The 23,387-nt window shown below is 53.6% G+C and overlaps 1 protein-coding gene across 1 annotated transcript; it reads left to right on the top strand.

Annotated features, from left to right (window-relative positions):
• Nucleotides 1-11,877: 11,877 nt before the first annotated feature.
• Nucleotides 11,878-23,385, top strand: Gpat2 (glycerol-3-phosphate acyltransferase 2, mitochondrial). The gene is made up of 23 exons (XM_033761484.1): nt 11,878-11,885; nt 12,701-12,785; nt 15,193-15,306; nt 15,431-15,544; nt 16,070-16,143; nt 16,489-16,593; nt 16,762-16,890; nt 18,103-18,202; nt 18,524-18,657; nt 18,845-18,944; nt 19,032-19,244; nt 19,610-19,732; nt 19,847-19,929; nt 20,196-20,314; nt 20,699-20,769; nt 20,836-21,094; nt 21,173-21,321; nt 21,440-21,517; nt 21,896-22,027; nt 22,117-22,237; nt 22,308-22,373; nt 22,548-22,603; nt 22,916-23,385. The coding sequence occupies exons 1-23, from the start codon at nt 11,878-11,880 to the stop codon at nt 23,024-23,026; spliced, it is 2,544 nt and encodes an 847-aa protein (XP_033617375.1). The 3' UTR covers nt 23,027-23,385.
• Nucleotides 23,386-23,387: the final 2 nt, after the last annotated feature.

The raw sequence follows: 23,387 nt of genomic DNA, 5'->3' as shown, positions 1-23,387 counted from the left end.
ATCAGGGATGTAAAAGCTGATTTTGCTGAAATTTATAACTTGGGCAATCTCTAACCCAATGGGCAACTAAAACAGGACAGTATTTGGCCTCCCTGCCTTCATTTAATCTCTTTCTCTTTTATTACCGTCTCAGGCATTCAGGGGGCATCTGTCTACACTGGTATTGACTCCCAATTTATCCTATCTGTCTCATCCCCCTTCAAGACTGAGATAGCAAGATGAGACATTTGCAGGGACATTCACCTGCCAACACTTACCCCCTGGTGTGGGTACCAGAAGTGTCCATTCATTGCCCTAAACCTAGAGCCACCTTGGATTCCAGCAGAGTGTCCTCCAAACTGAAATTGCCCCTTTTGAGGGGAACGGTCATCTCCTGGGGACCAGATTGTCCCTCATGCCACAAGGAGCTGCAACACCAGAACGGATACAGTGACTGGCAGACCCTAGACCACCTTGGTGGCCTCATGAAGCTCAGCCTCTTTCCTCTGTTAAGGGCCGATTTGACCACCAGCTGAGCACCCCTTCAAGTCCTCAGGTGAAGTCCCTTCCCATTTTCTTTTACTTTCCTGATAAAGCTTTTGCCTGCAAATTCATGCTGTTATCTCAGTTTTAATTTCTGTTCTTTGTGCAGAAAGTACCCACGTTGGCCAGTGACATTTTAAAACATGGGCAGCAGTACCACGGGATGTCACTTTAGGGCTGAAGTTACAGGAGCCCCTTCATGGCCCCCATGGTTCTCTGTGCTTGTCTCTGAGATTCTGGACACATTTGTTGAGATGAAGCTCCCATCAACCTAGGTCACTGAGTAACAGCAGTGCACAGAGCTCTCCTGTGGATTTATAGGAGCCACGTTGCATATGCAAGAACTACTCTATTTAAAACCACTGAAAACTTTAGGGGCTGTTTGTTACTACAACATAGCCAACCCTATCCTGACTAATACAGTCACCAAACTACCCAATAAGATCCCTACCTAGTACTTTAGAATAAGGACCTCTCTGGTGGGCTTGGTTTGTAAGAGACAAAACCAATCTATTTGCTTTCCACCATGGGAATGTAGAAGGAGGAAAATCATATTTCAAAGAGAAAAAAGAAAGCAGGAACACATGAGAGATGCAGTGCCCACCTCAGCTTTCTGTTTCCTGTTGAAGATCCAGACGCTCAAAAATCCCTTGGGTTGAGTTGGCACTATATAAATCCAGGACTCTGGGAAGCTGAGGCAGGAGGATCACAAGTTTGAGACTCACTTGCCCAATTTAGTGATTTAGGGAAACCCTGTCTGAAAAAAAGGTCTGGGATTGTAGTTCAGTGCAAAGGTCTTGAGTTCAATCCCCATAGTACTCCCCTGCTCCCTATTCTATGAAACACATTCCCTTTTTATTATGCTGCTTTGGCTTGGTTTGTTCTGTTTTCAGCCAAGAGACCTGACGCAGAGTGAAAGGGATTCAGGTCAATCCTTCCTAAAGATGAGGTAGCTGAGGGTGAGGTTGGTAAGGGGCTTGTTCAAGGTCACTGGTCCACTGGGGACAAATATTCACTTGCTCCCTTTCCTGGTAAAATAATTCAAATGATAAAGAGAGAATATGTCTTCCTTTCTCCCTCTCTCCAACCCAATGTCCAAAAGCAATTGCTCTTAGCAGTCAGGTGGGTGCTGTTGTCTGAATGTTCATGTCCCTAGGATTCATACGTGGCAGTCACACCCCTAGTGATGGTGTTCAGGGGTGGGGACTTTGGGAGCCCGGAGGAAGCTGTGTGCTCCTTTGTGCCACATGAGGATACATTTGCAAGGTGCAATTCCTCCCCAGACACCCACTCTGCTGGGACCTGGATCTTGGACTTCTGAACCCCAAGAACTATGAATGATACATTCTCTTGTCAACTGCCACCTTAAGATATTATGTTATAGCAGCAAAAACAAGACTACAATAGCAGACATTGTATTAGGCCTTTAAAAAAATGGGCTGGGGCTGGGGCTGGGTGAAGGGGTGAAGTGGGGTGGTGGCATTAATCTGAGCATTCTGACTGAGGGAGGAGGATCTCAAATTCAGGACCAATGCGCAGTACAAGTGAGATTATCTCCGAAGAGGGCGGGCTGAGAATGAAGCTCAGACGTCAGATTTTGGACACTGAGTTCTATCTGTAACCAGGAGATGGGCAGGGCAGGAGCGGGGAAGGAGGCAGGGGACACCTGCAGCCCTTGCATCCCAATGCAGAGGGCTGAGGTTGGAAGGTCCTCAGGCAGGGCTGGGCCTCAGGACTTGCACAACTTCTGGGGTTCCTAGCACAGCTCCTTCTGTGGCTCTCACAGCCCTGTGGCCAGTGGCCCCAACACCAGTTCCTGGCTTTTGTTTCAGTAGATATCTGCTCCCCTGTGGCCCCAGCACAGCCCCATTAATTCCCAGGCACACTGATTGCTCTGAACACTTTCCTGCCTCACCCAGCTGGGCAGACAGGAGGGAGGCTCCCATGTGTGCTGGGGGGCAATGCCCTGATTATCTCCATCCTCATGCCAGACATAAGCAGCTCCATTAACCAGCTTGGCAGAAGGACCAGGAAGGAGGCAGAGACTGGGCAGAGAAGACAGGGCTGAGGGCACATGGGGAAGTGTGTAGGAAGTGGAGAAACCAGAGGTAGTTGGCAGGCACTTAAAGGAGAGGGCAAGTTTGCAATTAACAGGCACTGGTGCTCAAAGCAGATAATTAATGGGTGAACGGGCTGTGAGCCAGGCTGTTGCCTGCCAGGCTGGGCCAGCAGAGGGTAAGGAGGACAGGCTCCTGATTCCCCTGAAGGAGAAGCAATCTTTGGCTCTGAACCCAAATTTTGACCCTGAATCTTTGGACCCTGAGGGCAGTTGGAGGTCATGGGAATCAGCAGGGACAGAACTCACAGGCTGGAAGGGCTGGTAGTGTAATCCAACTGTCCCCTCATTCACGAGAAGATGTGGAGCCCTGGTGTTGACTCTCTGGAATCACCAGCGTAGCTCATAAATTGCCAGTTGTTGGCATGGGGCACTGCTGCATCCTGGAGTAGAAGGAAGGACTTTGATGTTAGACCCTCCTGAGTCAAAATCTGCAGTCCCGTCTCTCTCCCCCTGCCCCCCTCAGGCTCAGCAGACAGGCCAGTCACAGCCGACACCTGGGTCTTCCCCTGCCAGGGAATTTGTTGCAAGGGCCATGGTCTCTCGGAGGATCACCAGCCTAGGGCCCTGCATAGAGCAGATGTCCCTGCTTGCCTGGGATGTGTGTATGGTGGGAGAGGGAGGTTGACCATTGTTAAATTCTGAGTTTGCAGAGCTGCCTGTGACAGCAGCATAGCCCAACCTGTGCTGTGACACAGGGATCCCCTCTCCCAGAAACTACTCTTCATTCCTGAAGAGATCAAATGACTGAATAATCTCACTTTAAATGAATCAAGGCTGGGAGGTTAGGTGAGATGACATACAATAAATAGGCTGAAGTGTATTCTCAGCTCCCAGACCCAGCACCCTTCCCAAAACACCCCATCAATCAAACAAATGAACTGCAGAATATTGCCCTGGGCCAAGGTCAAAAGCCAGGGACATCTGATCAGCCCTGATCAGTGCTGGGTGAAGGGGTGAAGGGTCCAAGATTGAGCCCATGTGGGGATGGGCAAGGCCAGGTGGGGCCTTGTGGGAAGAAGTAGGTCACTTGGGGCTATGCCTTTGAGGAGCCCATCCTGTCCCCAGCCCCTTCCTCTCTCCCTCTGGCTTTCCTGTACCCCTTCGGCTTCCTGGCTGCCTCCTTGTGAGCAGCTTGCCTCTGCCACACCCTTCTGCCTTGGGCCATCCAACTGTGGACTGAATCCCCTGAAACTATGAGTTCAGATGAACCTCTCCTCCTTTACGATGTTTTCTCAGGTCACTGTGAGGAGCAGCTGGCTAACGTGCCTCCCAGTGGTATCACATTTCCACAGGAGCTTTGGTGGGGATGTTGGAACCGTGACCTGGCTCTCACGCGGTCCCTTCCTCTGCTCCACCACTCCCTTGCAAGATACCAGCCTATTTCTGAGCTGGTCCTATGTCCTCACAGAAGCAGGTCACAGCTGCAGAAACAGCTGTCTCTTCTCCCTTTGTTAGCTGTTCCCCACTGTTCCTGTTTGGTCTCTGAGATCAAATCCAATTTTTCCCCCAGCTGATCTCATTCCTCCTAGAGTTTCTGAGGCTCTGTGTCCAAAGCCTGACACCCATCTTCTGTTTGCTTGCCAAAGATCAAGCCTTCTCACCCACTCTATGGTCAGTTCCCTGCCCTGAGTTGCCCGGTTCTATTGAGAGGCATGTTCCAGGTGGAACATCTTTAGATTTCCTGTGCATATTCTATGGAGATTTGTCCCCCTTCAACCTGCCAGGGTGTCATCTCTGGCCGCAGAGGTGGTAGCCCCTTTGCTTGGGGCCCCCATGGCTCAGCCCACGGCTCTGGGCTTTTAGATGCATAAACACAGGAGTGGCCTCCCATCCGCTGAGCATCCTCATTAGGAAAGAACTCAATTTTCACAGATCAGCAGGGGTTGGAGGTTGTTCTTGTCTCTCCGTCACAAATGAATCCCTGCTCTGGCTAATGTCACCTGCTGTCATCCTTACAACCAGAAGTGTAGGCACTGGGGCTGCAGCTACTAAGCACTTCAAACAGGATCAGGAAAACAGAGGCACTGTGTCTTAATACTTTCTTGTCTCTGAGACACACTACTCAAAACCCACAATTTTAAGGAGGAAAGTTTTATTTTGACTTATAGTCTGTGGAGGTTTCAGTCTATAGTTGGCTGGCTCCAAGGCAGGGCAGCATGGCAGAGGAGGCTGGCAGAGGAGAGGCAGCTCGTGGCATGGCAAGGGCAACAGAGATCAAGGGAGGAGGAGGGAGGCAGACTCTCCCGGGCCACGCCCCCAGTGACCACCTCCTCCAACCAGGCTTCACCTCCCAACATCACATTCAGCTATAAACTCATCAAGGGACTACACTGATGACACTCATAGCCTGATGATCTAGTCACCTCCCCAAAGCACATGGTGGCATCCTGCCCTGGCTTCCAATGGACTCATGTGCATCACTTCATGCAAAATGTATTTACTCCATCTCTAAGAGTTGCCAAAGTCCTAATAGCTACAGCATTGCTGAAAAGTTCAAGTTGAAAGTCTTCTCTGAGATTTAAGACTCTTGGCCGTGAGCCCCTGTGCAATTCAATAGGAAATCAAACAAAGGCACAAAGTAAGCATTCCCATTCTAAATGGAAGAAATAGAGCGGCAGGCAGGAAAAGGACAAAACAAATAGCTTGGATAGATGGCTGTGCATGGTAGGCTGAGTCCCAGGGAACAAATTCTCTTGGTGGCCCTTCCCAAGCATGGTGCCCTAGAGCTCTCACGGCAAAGTCTGATTGGCAACCTTAGTTCCCTCCTAGATGTCAGGGTCAGGGACCAGAACGCGCACACCCTTGGGCCATTCTTCTGTCTCCTCAGGGCCAGCACCTGTACATCTGTCTTCTTATCCTGTGCTAACTCTCTAGGTCTTGGTAATGACTGGTGGGGGAACACTTGCCCCCCCCCAGTCCTCTGAAGTTTGCTGGAGGATCACATGACCCCCAAGGACAGTGTCAGCACCCTGAAGGGGACATGAAGAAGGGAGAATGTGACTTGACTGAGCTGATCCACAAACTGCCACCCCAGTAATAGATTTATTCAGGAGGGGGCAGGTGACAAAAGCCAGGCCAGGCAGAGCTCTAGGACTCCCCTGAAATGCTGAAATAAAATATAAGAGCTCCTGGTGGGGCTGCACTCTAGCCCACATAGAGACTCTGGGACAGCTGTCACCACTGTCACCACAGAGGGGAAGCTATCCTGAGAGGACAGTGTCCTGTGTCATCTTGAACCTCTAGATCAAACCATACCTGAGTCCCTCTCTGACTCTGACTTTTCACTTAGGTAAATGCACAAATTCCCCTTATTGGGCAAGCTATTTGATTTTTTTTTTTTTTTTTTTTTTTTTTTTTTGCTATTTACAAAATGAAGATTTGACACAGAGTGAAGCTAGAGTATCACCTAAAGTCCTCAACCAGCCACCCCATCCCTTGGGTCCTCAAAAGGACACTCATCTTGCTCCTGGCTCCCAAAGAGGCTCATCCTGCCTCAGCCTCTCTCCCTGCTCAGAGTTGAGGTTTGGGTGTATTGGTCAGTTTCACTGAGCCTCTGCTCTAACGATGGCTGAATCCTTGGTGTAGACACTGGATGAACTGGATTGTGAGATACCCTCACTTAGGAGCCTCAAGTACGAATTCAGAGGTGCTGGCGGCCACTGTCTGTAGGAACACGGATGACACAGAGGACAGAGGCCTGGTGTCCATGGAGCTCTGAAAGCTCCAGTCTTTCCTGAGGTCTGACTCTGCTCTTGTCCAGTGATTTGAACACACAGATCCCTCTGTACCCTCTTAGTTTTCCTGCAGATAAGCGAAGTGACTTCCTATGATCTGAAGTGAAAGGAAATTGGCTGGGTATAGTGGTACATGCCTGTAATCCCAGCACTGGGGAGGTGCAGGCAGGAGAATCACTGAAAGTATAAGGCCAGCCTGGGCTACATTAGGAGACCTTGTCTAAAAAAAAAAAGTGTGTGTGGTGAGGGGATGGGAATAAGCCACTCCTCCTGATCCTGTACCTGCTGAGGTCCTGCTACCCTAGATGAAAGGTGCCACAGTTTGGATTTTAAATTCCTATTTAGAAAAAAAAATGCATCTTGCCACCAGCCTTCATCCAATTTTACATAAACATGCTCCCCAAGTATGAAGCAAACCTGACTAGTTTTTCAATGTGAATGCAAACTGCTCTTGGAATTATTTCTAAACAAAAGGCATCTCTAATCCTAATATGACAAATGTATAGGATGATCTGTATTTAATAGTTCTTCTGATAGAAACTAAGCTCTGTGTCAGGGTGTGTTTGGCAACTCCACTAATCTGGGCATAACTGAGCAGTCTACATTACCCACCCAATACCTTTGTGGTCCCCACTGTCTTACAGCCCAATGAAATCAAATCATGGGGTTGACAAGCCTGGGGGTTCCTTGGTGTTTCCCTCAGTGTTGCAAAATTGCTGCAGTAGTCCCAAACATCACATCCTCACTAAATAGTGAACAAAAACTAGAAAGAAGGAAAGGGATGGAAAAGAGAAAGAGGGAAAGAGCTTTTCATATAGAGGAAAATCTTCTGTTGAAAGATCTTGGTGGAGCCCCCTTATCATTGCCTGATGTATTAGTCAGCTGTTTATCACTGGGACAGAATATCTGACATAGGAATTTAAAGGAGGGAAGATTGATCCTGGTCTTGGGCCATCCTATCTTTTGGCTGTTGGGTATAGGAGACACATCTCCCTTGTTGATGCAGCTGATTCTAACTCTGTCCCTCATTTCTGCTCTCCTTGACTTCCAGCCCGGGAAGGGGGACAGTCCAGCATCAAGCAGCTGAGGAAAGGCAGCGTGCGTGGTATTTGCTCATCATCAGCCTGAACTCAGCATCGTGGAGGGGGGGCAGTGGTGGAGCGGGGCTGCTCCTTACATAACACAGCCCTGGAGAAATTCGGCTGCGTTCAAGGCCCCAGGGGCGGGAGGCAGGGTGGGGTGGGTTGGGGCGCTGCACTGGGATGGGAGTGGCAGTCTGGGGCTTCAGAGCCGGCATCCCAGGGCAGCGCTACTCCCAGACAAAGCCGGCAGCCCTCACCAGCACTTGGGCTGGCGAGCAGGGGTGGAGGGTGGGATGAATGGGGCAGGCGGCTGATGACAGAGATTTGCTGGGAACACTGGCTCTCTCCAGGTGTCTGGGACCCCCATGGCGTCCTCCCCGAGGTCCTTGGTGTTTAAAACACTTGGCTTTGATCCCCTCACCGGAAAAGAAAACCTCAGACCCCATCGCTCTCAACCCTGGGAAAGGGGCACTGTGTCCGGGACAGGAGGAGAAAATGCTCAGGGGCCTGAATGTCACCTCTCCCCCGGGGGCCACCTTCGTGGAGCTGCCAGTGGAGTCTGCGAACTGCAAAACCCATCGACATCCCCAGGCCTAGAGACCACTGATCTCTGTTGTCCCTGGGGGTGTCACACTTGAGCCAGGCAGACAAGGGACACTCATGTCCACCCTTCCAGCTGCAGGCCCAGCATGAGGCCTTCCAGAGGCTGCATACCCTAGAACCCTATGGAGACCTGCTGGCTGTCACAGGTGCTTAGGGGACCCTGTCTCAGCCATCAGGGTACAGCCCCTCTAGGACAGGCCTCAGGGCTTTGTGGGAGCACCTCCAGGGAAGGTTGCCCACACCTCTGCTCTGTCTCGGGAAGCCCTTGTCCCGAATTTGCCCCTCAAGGTGGTCAGCCTGGCAATGAGACCTCCACAGAGGAGGGCAGACTGGAAAGTACCCAGGACTTCCAGAAGGCAGCCTTTGAACCTGACCCACCTGAACCTGAAACCCGTCGTGTACTGCTGAGGCACTTGAGTCAATAAATCGGCTTTGTTTAAAGCTGGGGGGCTGAGGATGAAACTGGTAGAGCGCTTGCCTAGCAAGTGTCTAGAATTACAGGCATGTGCCACCATGCTGGGCTTTGACATTGTGTGTGTGTGTGTGTGTGTGTGTGTGTGTGTGTGTGTGTGTGTGTGTGTGTGTGTGTGTTTAATTTTTGCAAATGGTATGTCTGGGTCCCCTGGTTGTTTCCTACTTTTACAACAAGCTGGTCTTTATCCTTAATTTCTTGTTCTAAAACTGCCACTTTCGGTTCATAGCTGATTAATATGCTTTTCTTTCTCATGACATTCAGCATCTAATGTAGAAATTTTCACTTCACAAAGCGAGGACTTCTTGCTTTCCTACTTTTTAAACTCAGGATCGTTTTTAAGCCCCTTTCATGCTGTACTGCATACATTTAATTTCTCCTCACTACTGCCCAGCTCCCTGAGGCGGGGACTGGACCCCTTTTGCCTTTCTTTCCCCCAGAGATGAATACCTAGGTTGCCTCTGACAACTTCCCCTGCCAAAGGGCCACACAAAGAACCCTGCATGGAGACTTCTGATATGGATGGGTGATAGACACTGTGTTAGCATCATTGACACCAGCACCAGGAATGAATGTCAGGTTGGGGGCTGTGGTCCAAACCCCCTCACAGAGACCTCTCTCGTGCATGCCACATCATTGTTATTCCACACCAGCACTTGCCTCCCTTGGCTGGCTCTGCTTAGCCTGTATAGTAGATTGTATTCATCCTCTACAGCTGTGTAACAAGTTGCTGACCACCCAGTGGCCACTTTATATCCTCCACCTTCTGAGGTGTAGGAGCTGGGCTTGTTTTAACTGGGTCATATGATCAGGCTGCAACCAGGTGTTGGCTAGGTGCTGCCTTCACAGCGGTGCCACCAAGGAGCCATCTGCTTCCTGAGGACACAGGACACTGGCGGAATCCACTCCAAGGGGCTGTGGAACCCAAGGTGACTCACTTCTGCAAGATCAGCAGGAGAGAGAGCCTCTCTCTTTTTCCTCGAGTATTGGGGTTTAAAACCAGGGAGCTGTGCATGCTAGGCAAGTACCCTGCCAGTGAACTACAGCTTCAGGCTTTAAAAAAATATTATTTTTGAGACAGAGTCTTGCTAAATTGCTCAGGCTGGCATTGAACTTGCTATTCTCCAGTATCTGGGATTACAGGTGTGTGTCAGGTGTAGTACTGGGGAGTGAAACCAGAGCCTTTGCACTGAGCTATATCCCCAGCCTTTTATTTTTTGATACAGGGGCTTGCTAAGCCACTAAGTTGCAAAAGGCTAGGTTCAAATTTGTGATACCCTTTTCTAATAGATTCATCTGATTAGCATGGGCCCGCCCAGGATAATCTCCTTTTGATGAATTTAAATGCAACTGACTGACTGCTTTAGCTACATCAGCAGATTCCTTCAGCCTTTCCACAGAACTTCGCTTTGGCCTTTGTCATTTCTGTTGAGAAGCAAGTTGTAGATCCTGCCCCCGACACCCAATGGGAGGGGATTGTATAAGGCCTTGCAACTGGGGCTCATTGAGAATTCTGTTACCATGTGAGTGTGAGATGATGTTGCCAACGGTGGTGGCAGAACTTATGTGATAGAACTGACCTTCTTAACCACTCTTAGGATGCAGTCCAGCAGGACAAGTGCATTCACAGGGTTGGGTGACCATTATCACACCTGTCCACCCCATGACCTTAATAAGCCATGCTTGACCTTCGAAGTAAGCAGCCAGACTGTCACTCCCTTCAAAGGAAGTGAGGTTCACTGAAAAGGAAGTCACTCTACTTGACAAATATTTATCAAGAGGCCACAGCACAGTGTCTTCTCCACTGTGCACTGGGAGGCAGCAGTGAGCAATTAGTCCCAGCCTAGTGTTGGGAAGTCCAGTTAGATTCCACAGTGAACATGTTTTGCCAGTCAGCGCCTCTTCCCTATGAGAACCCAGCCCTTAATGCACCATTCCTGCTAGACTAGAATACAGGACACAGGAAAGGGGGCAGGGGTGTTGGCCCAACCAAAATGACTCCACACACCGCACTTCCTAGATGCCGTGATTGGTCCAGAGGGTAGCAGGTGGCCTTGCAAAACCAATCAGTCTTCTCTGGGGTTTCCATTTGGATGCTGGGTGATAGACATTTTTACCTATGTTATGGATAATAGGGTGAATATAATTTTGGGGCTATTTTCAGTCATTTTTTTAAAAATAGGAGAGCCTTCGGAAGGAGCAAAACTAGGCAGACATGATCAGTACAGACACTGGAGAGAGAATCCAAGGACCAATACCATTGTCTGAACACCTGGACCTAGCTATGCCTGAAGCTGACATGCATACAGTTTCTACCTATATAAGCCAACCCACTGTCTTCTTAAGTGTATTTTGGTTGCAATCAGTGGAACAGTCCCATTAGGAAAAGAGCCCAAGAAGTCCAGTGCTCTGCTCACTCTACTGAACTGTGGTCACCAGGTCTCAAAACATTCTTTTAGATCATAAATCTCCTTTTCTCAAAATATCTTAGAATTCTAATTTTTAAGGGCTCCCTCCCCTTAAGTCTAGTCCAGGTTAGGTAGGGCTGAGTCCAGATGAGTTTTTCTTCTTCCCAGGGCCACGCTGATTACAGTCAGTCTGCAAACTGCTTGAGATGAGCATACTTGGTCTTCATTGCCCCAACTCAGGTGCAGATTTAAGGTGAGCCTTCTTTTAAATGTGTGAATTGCAGGAAGCCATCACTCCCACCAAACACATTTCTTCCAAGTAAGCAACACTTCAGAGGACAGGACTCTGCCAGATGACACCCTGGTGTGTCACAACCACAGGACCTTGTAGTCCACAGCGTCTCAGCCTCTGAGCTCCCTAAGGACAGAAGAGACCCATCAGTGACCGAAGTTCAACTGCCCACTCAGAGGGCGTTCCCAGAACAGAGGGGCAGGCAACATAAACAAAGGATGGTTTTTATTTTCAGCTTCAGAACCTCAGTTTTCTTTTGGCCTGTGCTCCTGGGTATAGAAAGGTAGGGTACAAAATGGGTTCTGCGACACTAGCAGACACTGAAAAGCAGGTGAGCAGACAGAAAATTGGCCTGGGCAGACACAAATGGTCACAAGGGAAGGGAGAGGTGGCTGCATCCTGAGGGGACAGCTAGGGAGTCACATCGGAGTGTTGAGTCAGCAGACAAAGAGGGCTGTGTATGGGGCTTCTTGTCATCCAGGGCCAGCGGGCTTACATCTGTCTGCTCTTGCAGTGTCACAGTGTCCTGAAGACATGGAGTCCTCTGGCATGTCAAGTGGCCCACGGAGGAGGAACAGCAGCTCCGAAACAGTGCCCTCATCCTCTCCTTCATTTACTCCACACTGCATGCCAGGGCATGCCGGAATGAACCTGTGAGGTCCACCAAGAGTTGTAATTAAGGGAGAAGCGAAGGCTGGGGGGCTGGAGGGGGAGCTGACTGATTTTTTATGGCCCCCAAACTAGCTCTCTCTCTCTCTCCCTTCCTCTCTCCCCCCCACCCTAAGGCCTTGGCATTCTGCAATATTTCCACCCCCCCCACCTTTTTGGTACCAGGGATTGAACTCCAGACCTTGTGCTTGTGAGGCAGGTGGCGGTACCACTGAACTAAATCCCTGGTCCAATGTCCATCCCTTTTTAAAATGTTTTTTACACAGGATCTTGCTAAGTCAATAAATTGCGTAGGCTAGGCTCTAGCTTGTGATCCTCCTGCCTCAGCCTCCCACAGTGCTGTAATTACAGGGGTTCACCACCACATCTGGCTGAGAATTTCTTTTGTTAGAATCTGGTTACAAGGGCTGGGAATTTAGCTCAGTCTTTCCGCTGCCTGCCTTGCAAGTATAAGGTCCTGAGTTCAATCCCTAGTCTCAAAAAAAAAAAAAAAAGATTGTAATTTTGGGCCGGGGATTTATCTCAGCGGTTCCACCACCTGCCTTGCAAGCGAAAGGACCCAGTTCGATAAACGGTACCCCCCCAAAAAAAAGAATCTGGCAACAAATGAATCTTTGCCCCACCTTGGGGGCCTCTGCTCTCGCAGAAGTCTTTAGAGGTCCTTGCACGACCTCCAGAGGCTGCCGGGCAAGGAATGCAGCGACAGAGGACTCAACTAGAGGCGGGTGATCCCGCCCCGCGCCCCGCGCGCTACGGGGGGCGGGGCTTTAGGCCCAGTGCACATCCCATTGGCTCCCAGGCTGTTTTACGTCGGCACGCTGAGGCCGCCAGGCCTAGTCTTTCTCGGCAACCTCGCTCTACCGTGGCTTTGGCGGGAGTCGGAGGTAGGTGCGAGGTGTAATCTGCGGAAGCTGCTCTCAGGCCGGGCCGGGTCGGACCAGGCCCTGGGCCCTTCAGGGACCTTCCTGTGTCGGGAACTGGGCCCAGCGGGCCTTTCGGGTGCAGGTGGGATCGGTGTCTGCGTGGACAGAATGGAGCGCCCGCCTCGCAGGCCCTTCGCGCGGAGTTCTCAGGGATCCTGTTGCGGGGAGAGCCCAGGGGAACCTGCTTGGTGTCATCCTCTGCCTGCGTCACCCCAGACCGGGGGAAGGGTGGGCGGCATCCAGGAGGGATGTTGGCCTGTGCCACTCAGGAGTCACCCCTTGTCCCTCCGCCGTGGGTCAGGGGTCGCCCGGGTCAGGGGCCGGAGGTTCAAACGAGCCTGAAAGGACGAGTCCTCAGTTGGCATGGACACTGATGATGCCAGCGGCTTGGATTTCTTCCTTGGATTGAGGATGCGAGCTCAGATGTGCACAGGGGCAAAGGGCAGGGGCAGGCCCTGAAGGCGGGTAGGGGCCCCTGAAGTCTTTCACAAGATCTGGGGTCCCGAAGGTGGGTCAAGGACTCATTTGTAGCCACATTCTAAGGAATGGGACAGTGGCCTCCTGTCGGCTCCAGCTGACACCCTGTGGGGTGTAGCACAGAGACCCCGAATTTTATGTCACTTTTACAGCAGCAACTAGCAGTCTGATTATTATATAACAAGCTCTCCACTTTTTATACGTTGGCCCTTAATTTATATGGCTTTAGCACATGATGTAGTCAGAAGTATTTGTGTAAACTGCATCTGGTCCATGGGATGCCAATTTGCAACCTCTGCAGTAGGTGTTCTAGTGGGAGGAGACTATAGGCAGAAGCTACAGACCCATAGAGTCCCCATGTGGGGACTTAGGTGCTAGATGTGTCCTGGACCTTCCTGGACTGTGTGAGCTCAGTAGTCAACTTCATTGGCAGGTGGAAGTCACCCCCTGCCCTGTCTTTTGCTCTGCCCTTTCAGGGCCAGAGCTCAGTGGGGTTAGGATTTGGGAATGGGGGTGTTCTGACCCTGAGGCAGGGGCAGACATCCTGGTAAGGGAGGCTGGACTCCCCAGATTGCAGCTGTAGCTTGGAACTTTTCTGTGCCAGTGTCTGTCAATGGGGTTGTGAGAACATTTTTGAAACAATAATCATGCAGTAACAATGATCCTACTACCCCTTGGCTTTGTGGTTCTTTTTGTATTGTTGATGTTTTTGCTTTTTGAGACAGTGTCTCACCATATAGTTGAGGCTGGCTTGGATATCACTGTGTACTGGCCCTGAACTTGGAGCAGTCCTCCTGCTTCAGCTTTTCAAGTGTTGGGATTATAGGCATGTGCCACCATGCCTGGCTCTGGCTTTCATGGTTCTGAACTGAACTAACTGGACAGTAAAAAGGAGAGCCTGACTTCCTGGACAGAAAGTCACAGTCATCTAGCCCCTCCTGCCTCCCTCCTTTGCATGGACTGCCAGGTGCACAGAGATGTAGCATTTGCTCTTAGGGCACCTTCGGATGATGTGGGGGAGGGGAAAGCTGAGCCCTGGTCTGGGGCTTCATGTGGCTGCTCACCCAGTGACCTTGGGCTGGGAACCCCAGGAGAGAATGTTCCAGAAGAATCATGAACACTGAGGGCAGGGTCTGGGGTTTGCAGGAAAGGAAAAAGTGGGGAGAGAAAAACATAAACAGGCCGGGGATGAGGCAAAGGATGAGGGTAGAAAGGACTTTGGGCCTTATTTATTTGGGCCAAAAGGGATTCGGTGCTGTTTCGTAGAAGGTAGATATTTACTAGTTGTGGAAACTGTGGCAGTGGGAAGGAGGAGCTAAGGTGATGCCAAGTGGTACCCTTTGTGGAGAATGCCACACGAAAGTGGATTGAGTGTGGCAGTCTCACCCTGTCCCAAGCTGGATGAACATTCTTGTGACCAGGTCTGTGCAGTATTTCTCTGTGTTCTGATCCCTGGGTGTCTCCTCTGTGCCAGCCCCCACCCCTGTAAGGATGGATGGGCAAAGGGCTGTCTTCAGGGAAGGGAAGGGCAGCTGAGTAGGACCTGCTTGCCTCCTGGTGACAGCCCTGCTGCTCTCTGGTAGTCTCACAGCTGTTCTGCAGTCCAGCCTATGCTTTCCCTTGCACAGTAAGGCTCTGCATGTTGCTGGTAGGACAGCCAGTCTCCCCTGTGCTGGTGTGAGAAAGCTCCTGACCTGTTGCACTGCAAGGCCTCTTGAGGACAGCTGGCTCCTTGGGGCTTTGAGCTGAGCCAGCTCCTGGCTTCCTATGTCTTCATCACTGCTGCGGACCTGGGCATTGTCTGTCTGTCCTGAGGATGGGGCCACAGGTCATCCCAAGAGCTCCCAGGTTATGGTTCAGACTCCATATGGCGTCTTTCCCCTTTCTTAAGGCGAGGTTCCTGCAGGGAGAGGTGCCTGGTTCCCAGATCTTAGAGACTCACCTTGACACTATGCTGGAATCTGGATCCCAAACCCAGAAGAGGAGCAGCCACAGTGGCCCAGAGGTAGTGGTGCCCATTCACAGAATGCCCTCTGCCCTCTCACCTCCCCTCTTGTGCCTCTCAATCTTGGTGCCCTCCTTCCTCTTCCAAGGACTTTGAGTCCTCTCTCCTTGTGGCCCTTTCCCAGGCTAGCCTGTGTTCCTCAGGCTTTAGTATGAAGCTGGAGGCTGTCACCCCATTTCTGGGCAAGTATCGCCCCTTTGTGGGTCGCTGCTGCCAGACCTGCACCCCTAAAAGCTGGGTAAGTGATAAGACGGCTGCCCAAAATCTGCCTCCTTTACAACTTTTCTTGCCTGTGCTGGGCCTCTGCTTTGGTCTTTGCTGGGAGTGGAAGCACTGGCATTGGGTGTTGCTAGGCCAGCTCCCAGGCCTAGGCAAGTTGGCTGAGCAGGCAGAGGAGCCCTGGGAGAACAGTTGTACCTGGAGGGCTGATGTCCATGTCACTCTGCACATGCTTTGAGACCCCTTGTGTGTCCATGGTGGGTGCTGGTGCTGAGGACCAGGGTTCCAGTGGAGATCTGGGCTTTGAGTCCTCAGGGATTGTCCATTTGCTGCTCTCCAGGAGGTTGATTCTGGGCAGGTGCTGTGCTCCACTGTGAGCACGGAACCCTTTTTCCTGAGCCGGCATCAGGGACTGGGTCAGGCACCTTTTGGGAGATAACTGCTATGCTTCTTTCTCCTGGTGGACATGAAGGGACATTGAGCAGAGGCTAGAGTGGCAGGGCAGGTGTGTAGGCCCCAGGACATAGTCCCTGCCCCCGGGCAGGAGTCCTTCTTCCACAGGAGCCTGATGGACCTGGGCTTCTGCAATGTGATCCTGGTGAAGGAGGAGAATACCAGGTATCAGGGATAGTGTGGGCAGGGCCTTTGGGATGCTGGCTTCTGGGCCCTGTTTGTGTGCTAAGAAAAGAAGGGTGCCCTTCCAGTGCTCCTTCCCACTGTGGGGAGAGGCAGGCTTGGCACAGTCCTTTGCTCCTTCTGTGAGCAGGTACATGCCACCCAGTGTGCCCCTCAGTGGGGTCAGGGTATTGGGGCTGAGATAGCGGGCACCCCTTCCTGGTGTGTGATAAACCGAGCTCAGGTGTCCTGTGGTACAGCTCTGGAGTGTGACCCCCTCCTGAGGAGGCCTCTGTGCCCTGGAGGAGACTGCTCTGACACCCTCCACCACCACCATGCTGTGCCCAGGTTTCGGGGCTGGCTGGTTCGCAGGCTTTGCTGTTTCCTGTGGTCCCTGGAGCAGCACATCCCCCCCTGCCTGGATGCCTCACAGAAGATCATGGAGAGCACTGGGTGAGGAGAAGGAATGCAGTCCAGCCTTACTTTGAGGCTCCCTAGCAGGGTGGAGAGGGCTAGGGGGAGGGCCCCTCCTCAGAATGTGGTTACAGATGCAGAGTGTGCCCTGGGGGTGACCTGAGCCCTGCAGCCTGCTCAGCCAGCCCCTCCTCCTGCCCCACACAGGGTGCAGAGCCTCCTCTCAAGGAGAGCCCCGGGACGGGCTGGGAAAGGCCAGCAGCCCGCAATGGTGCAGAGGGAGGTGAGGCGCATCCTGGGCCAAGTCTGGGCCCCACCCCGCACCTTCCTGCTCAGGTAACTGTGCTGAGGTCCATCTGTCTGGGCTGGGGCTTCTGCTCTCTGGAGAGGGGTTATCTGGGTGCCCTCTGGGGGAGCTGGACGGTGTTTCTTCTGCACAGGGCAGCACCTGGTAGGTGTGGGGCACTATGGAGGATTTACGGTGTGAAGAGAGACCCAGCTGAGGGAAGGCAGGGATGGGTGAGCCTGAGAGGACCCTAAGGGAAGAAGAGGATACTGGTTGCCCTAGGCCAGAGGAGAAAATGAGCTAACTGTGGCTAACTGTGGTACAGGAGTGGAAGTCGGGGACCGCACAGTCTTGTGGGAGGGATGAGCATGAGCTGATGGCTCTGAGTAGGGAGAAGTGGATGTGGCTGGAAACTGGCAGGTGAGGGTGATTGCCAGTGGGGATGAATTTGAGCGGCAGAGGGAATGAGATTATGCAGGGCCATACAGGAAGTGCAGGCTGTATCTCTGAGGGCAGTAAAAACCTGCAGTGAGTGTTAATGGAGGAGTGAACTGGATCCAGAGTAGAGAGCAGAAGAGCACCTGTAAGTATGTTGTGCTTGACCAGGTGGACAGTAGAGGCTGGAAAAGAGGACTGAGAGGTGAAAGAGATAACATGACTCACGAATGATTGGGTGGTGGGGCTGGGGCCAAAGAGGGTAAAGGAAGAAGTCACAGGAAGCCCTGCTTCTGACCTTGTGCCTGGTCTGTGCACAGGGGCACAGGCTTGGAGAGAAATGAGTGTGGCCCATAAGGAGGTTTGGACTTGGAAACTTCTGGTGCCTGACAGGGACTGAGTTGTATCTGTGGGCTGGGGTCAGGGATACCCACTTCTTCCTCTTGGCCTGGCACAGATTCCAGGCTCATCACCATTATACTCTTAGAGCAAGTCATTGCCACAACCCTACCCCACCCCTTTGGTACTGGAAATGGAAGTCGGGTCCTTGTGCTTGCGAGGCAGGCGGCAGCTAAATCCCTGGCCCCCTGGCCCCTTTCTTGGGCATCTATGTAGGCAGACAGGCTAGAGGAAGCCACGGGGGAGGATGCTTGCTTTCTTAGGCAGCTCTCACAGCACAGGATACTGTCCATAGCTCCTGTCTAGACCGCACCTCCTCAGACTGCTGCTTTCAGTGAATGCACTATCTCCTGCCTCATGGAGAAGTGGAAGCTATCAGAAGGGGACTTATGAATGGCCCCTGACAGTCAGTTGGTGTCACTTCCCAGGCTGTTCAGCTGGGCGCTGCTGCGGCTCCTGAACTGCCTCTTCCTGAATGTGCAGCTCCACAAAGGCCAGATGAAGATGGTGCACAAGGCTGCCGAGGCGGTAAGTGGGCACGCTGGGTGGCGGGCAGGAGCAGAGGTGAGCCGGGCCCCGAGTCCGTGCTGGCCCTGTCAGCTGGTGGGAAAACCCACTGCTTGGGCGCCTTCCCGTCTCATGGCCCTGATCCCTTGGGGCTTCTTGGAACGTTTTCTCATCATGGTCCCAAGGCCGTTTGTCAGTGCTCATTTAAGTCACAGTTGTTGGAAGGCTTTTTCCTTTTGGGGAATGGCTGAGCAGGGAATCCAAGCCCCATCCCCACCCCATCCCTTAGGACTGCCTGGGGCTTAGGACTGTGTGGCAGTCGCCTCTGGTCTCTCCGAGCAGGGCTCACCGCTCATCCTCCTCTCCACTCACAAGTCGCTCCTGGATGGGCTCCTGCTGCCCTTTGTGCTGTTCTCCCAGGGCCTGGGCGTGCTTCGCGTGGCGTGGGACCCCCGCTCCTGTTCCCCTGCCCTCAGGTAAGAGCCTGTGCCTTGGTTGTACTGAGACAAGTCCCAGGCTGGGGCAGGGGTATGGGGTGTGTGGGCAGCAGTCCCCCAAAGGCCCCATTCCCCGGGGCTGCTCCTACATAGGCTGACCCTGGGTGCAAGGCTCTCCCTTGCCCAGAGTCCAGCCTCTCACCACACTCTACCCTCTGCCCCACAGAGCTCTGCTGAGGAATCTTGGGGGCCTTTTCCTGCCTGCAGAGGCCAACCTCTCCCTGGACAGCTCTGAGGGGGTCATTGCGAGGACTGTGGTCCATGCTGTAAGTGTCCCCTTGGCTGTGGAGAGCCAGGCCAGGACATAGGGGTCTGTTTGTGCTCTGGCCTTGACACCTGCTCCCCCATCCCAGGCTGTGGAGCAGCTGCTGGGCAGTGGGCAGCCCCTGCTCATCTTCCTGGAGGAAGCTCCTGGAGCCCCAGGGCCACGGCTATCAGCCCTGGGCCAAGCCTGGCTGGGGCTGGTGGTACAGGCGGTGCAGGCAGGCATAGTCCCTGATGTTACACTGGTGCCAGTGGCCGTCACGTATGACCTGGTTCCAGATGCATCATATGACATGCACCACGTGAGACCCTTCTGCCCTGGGGACCCCATGTGGGTGGGTACCGGCTCCAGGCAGGAGGCACTGCTGCATCCTCTTCAGGGCTCGGTTTAAAGCAAGGAGTGTAGTATGTGCCAAGAAGCTCTCCCTACAGCTATTAATCTGTGGCGTGTGCCAAGGCCCCTCCATCAGCCTCTCATTTAGTCCTTAAAAGCCCTGCTAGGGAGGAATTTCTCCTGTTGTGTGGATGAGAAAAAGAGCTTGGGAGTGGGCAAGGTCCTGTGTGAGGTTGGGCCTGGGATAGAGCTGAGCAGGTGGGGAGCAGCGGTGCCTGAGAGGGCTGGGGTGGGAGCCCCTGAAGGCTGCAGACTCTGCCTTCCTCCTGGCAGGCCTCGGCCCCCCTGGGGCTGTGGACCGGAGCTCTGGCTGTCCTGAGGAGACTCTACAGCTGCTGGGGCTGCGGCCACAAGGTCTGCGTCCGAGTGCACCTTGCCCAGCCCTTCTCCCTGCAGGTACAGGGCTAGGTGGGCACAGGTGGGAAGGCCTGGGGTTCACCAGCCTTGGTGGGCTGTGTGTAGCTGTCCTGGGGGAACATCACTGGCCACTGAGGTTCTTGTTCTGGCCAGGAATATACCACCAACGCCAGAAGCTGCTGGGGCGACAAGCAGACCCTGGAGCACTTGCTGCAGCCAGTCGTGTTGGGCCAGTGGTAGGTGGGCGACAGCCCTTCTGCTCCCAGTGTGCCCCGCAGTTGGCAGCCCTCCTTCCACCCAGCCGGTGTCAGCCAGAACAGCACAGGGATTCGCCTTGCTCAGTCTGTGGGACTTGGGGCAGGCCAGAAAGGAGCAAGTCCCAGGAGCCATCCCCCAGGCTGGCCTCGGGTGGGGGACACCTGGGCTGTAGGGAAGGCTCTAGGCCCCCATGACTGTTTGTAGGCTTGGTCCTTTATTCTCTGGTCTATTGTTTCTGGCCCAGTACCACTGTCCCAGACACTGAGAAGGAGCAGGAGTGGACCCCAGTCACCGGGCTGCTCCTGGCCCTCAGGGAGGAGGACCAGCTCCTGGTGAGGAGGCTGAGCTGCCATGTCCTGAATGGTGAGGATGATGCTCTGGGCTTCAGGGGCATCCTGAGGAGCCCACTTTCCTCAGGGGCACATTGGAGTCCTCCCCTGCCCCTGTGGAGGGCAGAAGGGAGCAGAGGGAGCAGCTGAGGGCACAAAGGGCTGCCTGTGCTGAGGATGAACTGTGCGGAGGGGGTGGGCCCAGCTGCAGCCACCTCCCTGGGGCACCCCCTCTCCTCAGCCCACCCTTAGTGGTGACAGGGAGAGAAAAGCCTCACCCGTGCCTGCATGGAGTGGCCCCTTCAGAGGGGCAGAGACTGCAGGGTGGTGTGGAAGTGGGTGGGATGTAGACACTTGGCAGAGGATGGCAGGACCAGGCCTCCGGGTGAGGACCTGACCAGCAGCCCACCACCCCCAGCCAGTGTGGCGAGCTCGGCAGTGATGAGCACGGCCATCATGGCGACGCTGCTGCTGTGCAAGCACCGAAAGGTAGGGTGTGGCGTGGTGGGGCCAGGGTGCAGCCCTGCTGCCTGCTCAGCCCCACTCTGCCCCCAGGGTGTGGCCCTGTCCCGGCTGCTGGTGGAGTTCTCCTGGCTGACGGAGGAGACGCTGCTGCGTGGCTTTGATGTGGGCTTCTCGGGGCAGCTGCGGAGCCTGGTGCAGCATACACTGAGCCTGCTGCGGGCACGTGTGGTCCTGCTGCGGGTCCAGCAAGGGGACCTGCTGGTAGTCCCAAGGCCTGGCCCAGGCCTTGTACACCTGGCACACCTGAGTGCTGAGCTGCTGCCCGTCTTCCTGAGCGAGGCAGTGGGTGGTGAGTGCCCAGGGCTCAGTGGCTGGGAGGTGTTCGGGGAGAAGGTATGGCCCTTCCTCACTCCCCCTTCTCCACCAGCATGTGCTGTGCGGGCGCTGCTGGCAGGGAGAGTGCCACCTGAGGGGCCCTGGGAGCTGCAGGGTGTAGAGCTGCTGAGCCAGAGGGAACTGTACCACCAGGTCCTGCTGTTGCTGCACCTGCTGCCCAGGGACCTGCTACTGTTGAAGGTCAGGCCTGCCCCAAGCCCCACCTAACTTCTGCCCTATTCCATTAGAGGACCCCCTTCTACCCTACCCTGCCCCTGGCCTGGTCTCCTGAGGCCACACAGGTGCCCCTCTTCCCTAGCCCTGCCAGTCTTCCTACTGCTACTGTCAGGAGGTGCTGGACCGGCTCATCCAGTGCGGGCTCCTGGTTGCTGAGGAGGTAGGCAGGGCAGTAGCCCCAGGCCCCTCTACCAGGTGCTACCCTATCCGCTCAGGAGATAGGGAGGCCTGGCTCCACCACACCCGCCCTCTCACAATGGCCTTCTCTCATGATGGGACTGGACATGCATTCCTGGAAGGTTCCTGCCAACTTCCTGCCCGTATTTCCTGCCCACAGAGCTGTGGTCCCTGTGGGTGGGTACTGGCTTCCTGCCACCCTGCATGTGGCCCAGCATATGCTGTGGCCTGGTCCTGCTCTGGTATCCTTCTTGGCTCCCCAGATCTGCTTTCCTGGTTTTACCTGCACGCATCCGGTCTGGGAGCCAAAGGGTGGATCCCAGCCTGCCTGCCAAGGACCAATGGCTCGTATGGCCCCCAGACCCCAAGCTCTTGGCCAGCCTGTGACACAGGGAGACAGCGTTTGAGTGCAAAATTGCTGTGGAAACTAAGTGGGGACTTCAGTGACAGTGACAGTGATGACTTTGAGGAGGCTCAGGGCCAGTGCTTCAGGGTGTGTTGGTTGGGCCTGGGAGGGAGGCTTGTGGTAAGAGTCGCAGTGGGGTGCTGCCCTCACTCTGGCCTGCGTCTGTCCCCTTCCAGCTCAGCGAGCAGTCACGCTGCCCTGACTTCTTCATCTTCCTCTGTCACCTGCTCAGGCCACTGCTCAAAGCTTTCGCCCAGGCTGCTGCCTTCCTCCACCAGGCACGGCTGCCCGACACTGGTGAGGCCCAACTTCTCTGTGATTCCCAGGGCTCTGCCCATAGCCCTGGGCTAGATCTTTTCTCCTGCAGAGTCGGGCTATGTGGAGCAGCTGCTTGAGTTCCTGCAGACCACCGCCCAGGAGGAAGGGCTGTTTGGTGAGTCTCAGGCAGCAAGCCCAGGTTCTGGGAGATGGTGCTGCTGCCCCCTGCTGGGCAATGGCAGCTTGATGGGAAGGAGAGCCACAGAGCTAACTCTGCTTTCCTCGTTTACACAAGAGCTGTGTCCAGGAGCTCCTTGCCCTGCTCCACCCTTCACCTCTCTTCCTGCAGAGTATGCGGACCCAAGCCTTGCCATCAGCGCTGTCTGGACCTTCAGAGACCTGGGGGTGAGAGGGGCCAGCACTGCTGTCTCCGTCCCCTGTCCCTATACCCAGGCTATAGAGCTGACCCAGATGACACCTAACATGAGCTTTTCTGGGGAGTATGTGTGTGTTGGGGGCCTGGGTGGTTCCCCACCCTCGGGAGCTTCCTAAACCACTTGCTTCCCTATGCCCAAATGGGGAGCCAGGATGCTTTGAGACATGAGTTGCAGCATTTGCACTCAAGACACTGAGGCCTGAAGGGCTGGAGGTCCCGTGGAGGGCTTCAGGGGACAGACTTGGCCCGAACTCAGGCCTCATGGTCTGTGTCACTGCCAGGTACTGCAGCAGACACCCAGCCCTGCAGGTCCACAGCTCACCCTTTCCCCCGCGTTTGCCAGCCAGGACAGCCAGGACAGACTGGAACAGTTCATCCGACAATTTGTGTAGCTAGGATGCAGGGTAGAGCCTGATCTGAGCCTCCTTGGCCCAGAGGTTATGGGCCCCATAACCTTCACTGGACTATAAAGTCTGTCCTCTTACTTGTTTGTCATTCCCTAAGTAATATAATGATTTATAGAGCATTCATATCATATTAGGTATTACAAGTAATCTAGGGAAATGGGAAGATATGCATAGGTTAGATGCAAATACTAAGCCATTTTATGAGACTTGATTATCTACAGATTGTTGTAATCTTGTGTGTACAGATGTATCTGTGTGTATGTAAAATACACATCAGGTGTTTCATTTAAATGAATAAAATGCCTATGATTAAAAAAAAGTCTGTACTCTCATTGTCTCTGTCCTT

The sequence above is a fragment of the Fukomys damarensis genome, unplaced genomic scaffold (assembly GCF_012274545.1).
Source record: "Fukomys damarensis isolate Sample0158 unplaced genomic scaffold, DMR_v1.0_HiC HiC_scaffold_9, whole genome shotgun sequence".
Lineage (NCBI taxonomy): Eukaryota > Metazoa > Chordata > Mammalia > Rodentia > Bathyergidae > Fukomys > Fukomys damarensis.
This window is presented reverse-complemented; position numbering and strand designations above follow the sequence as displayed.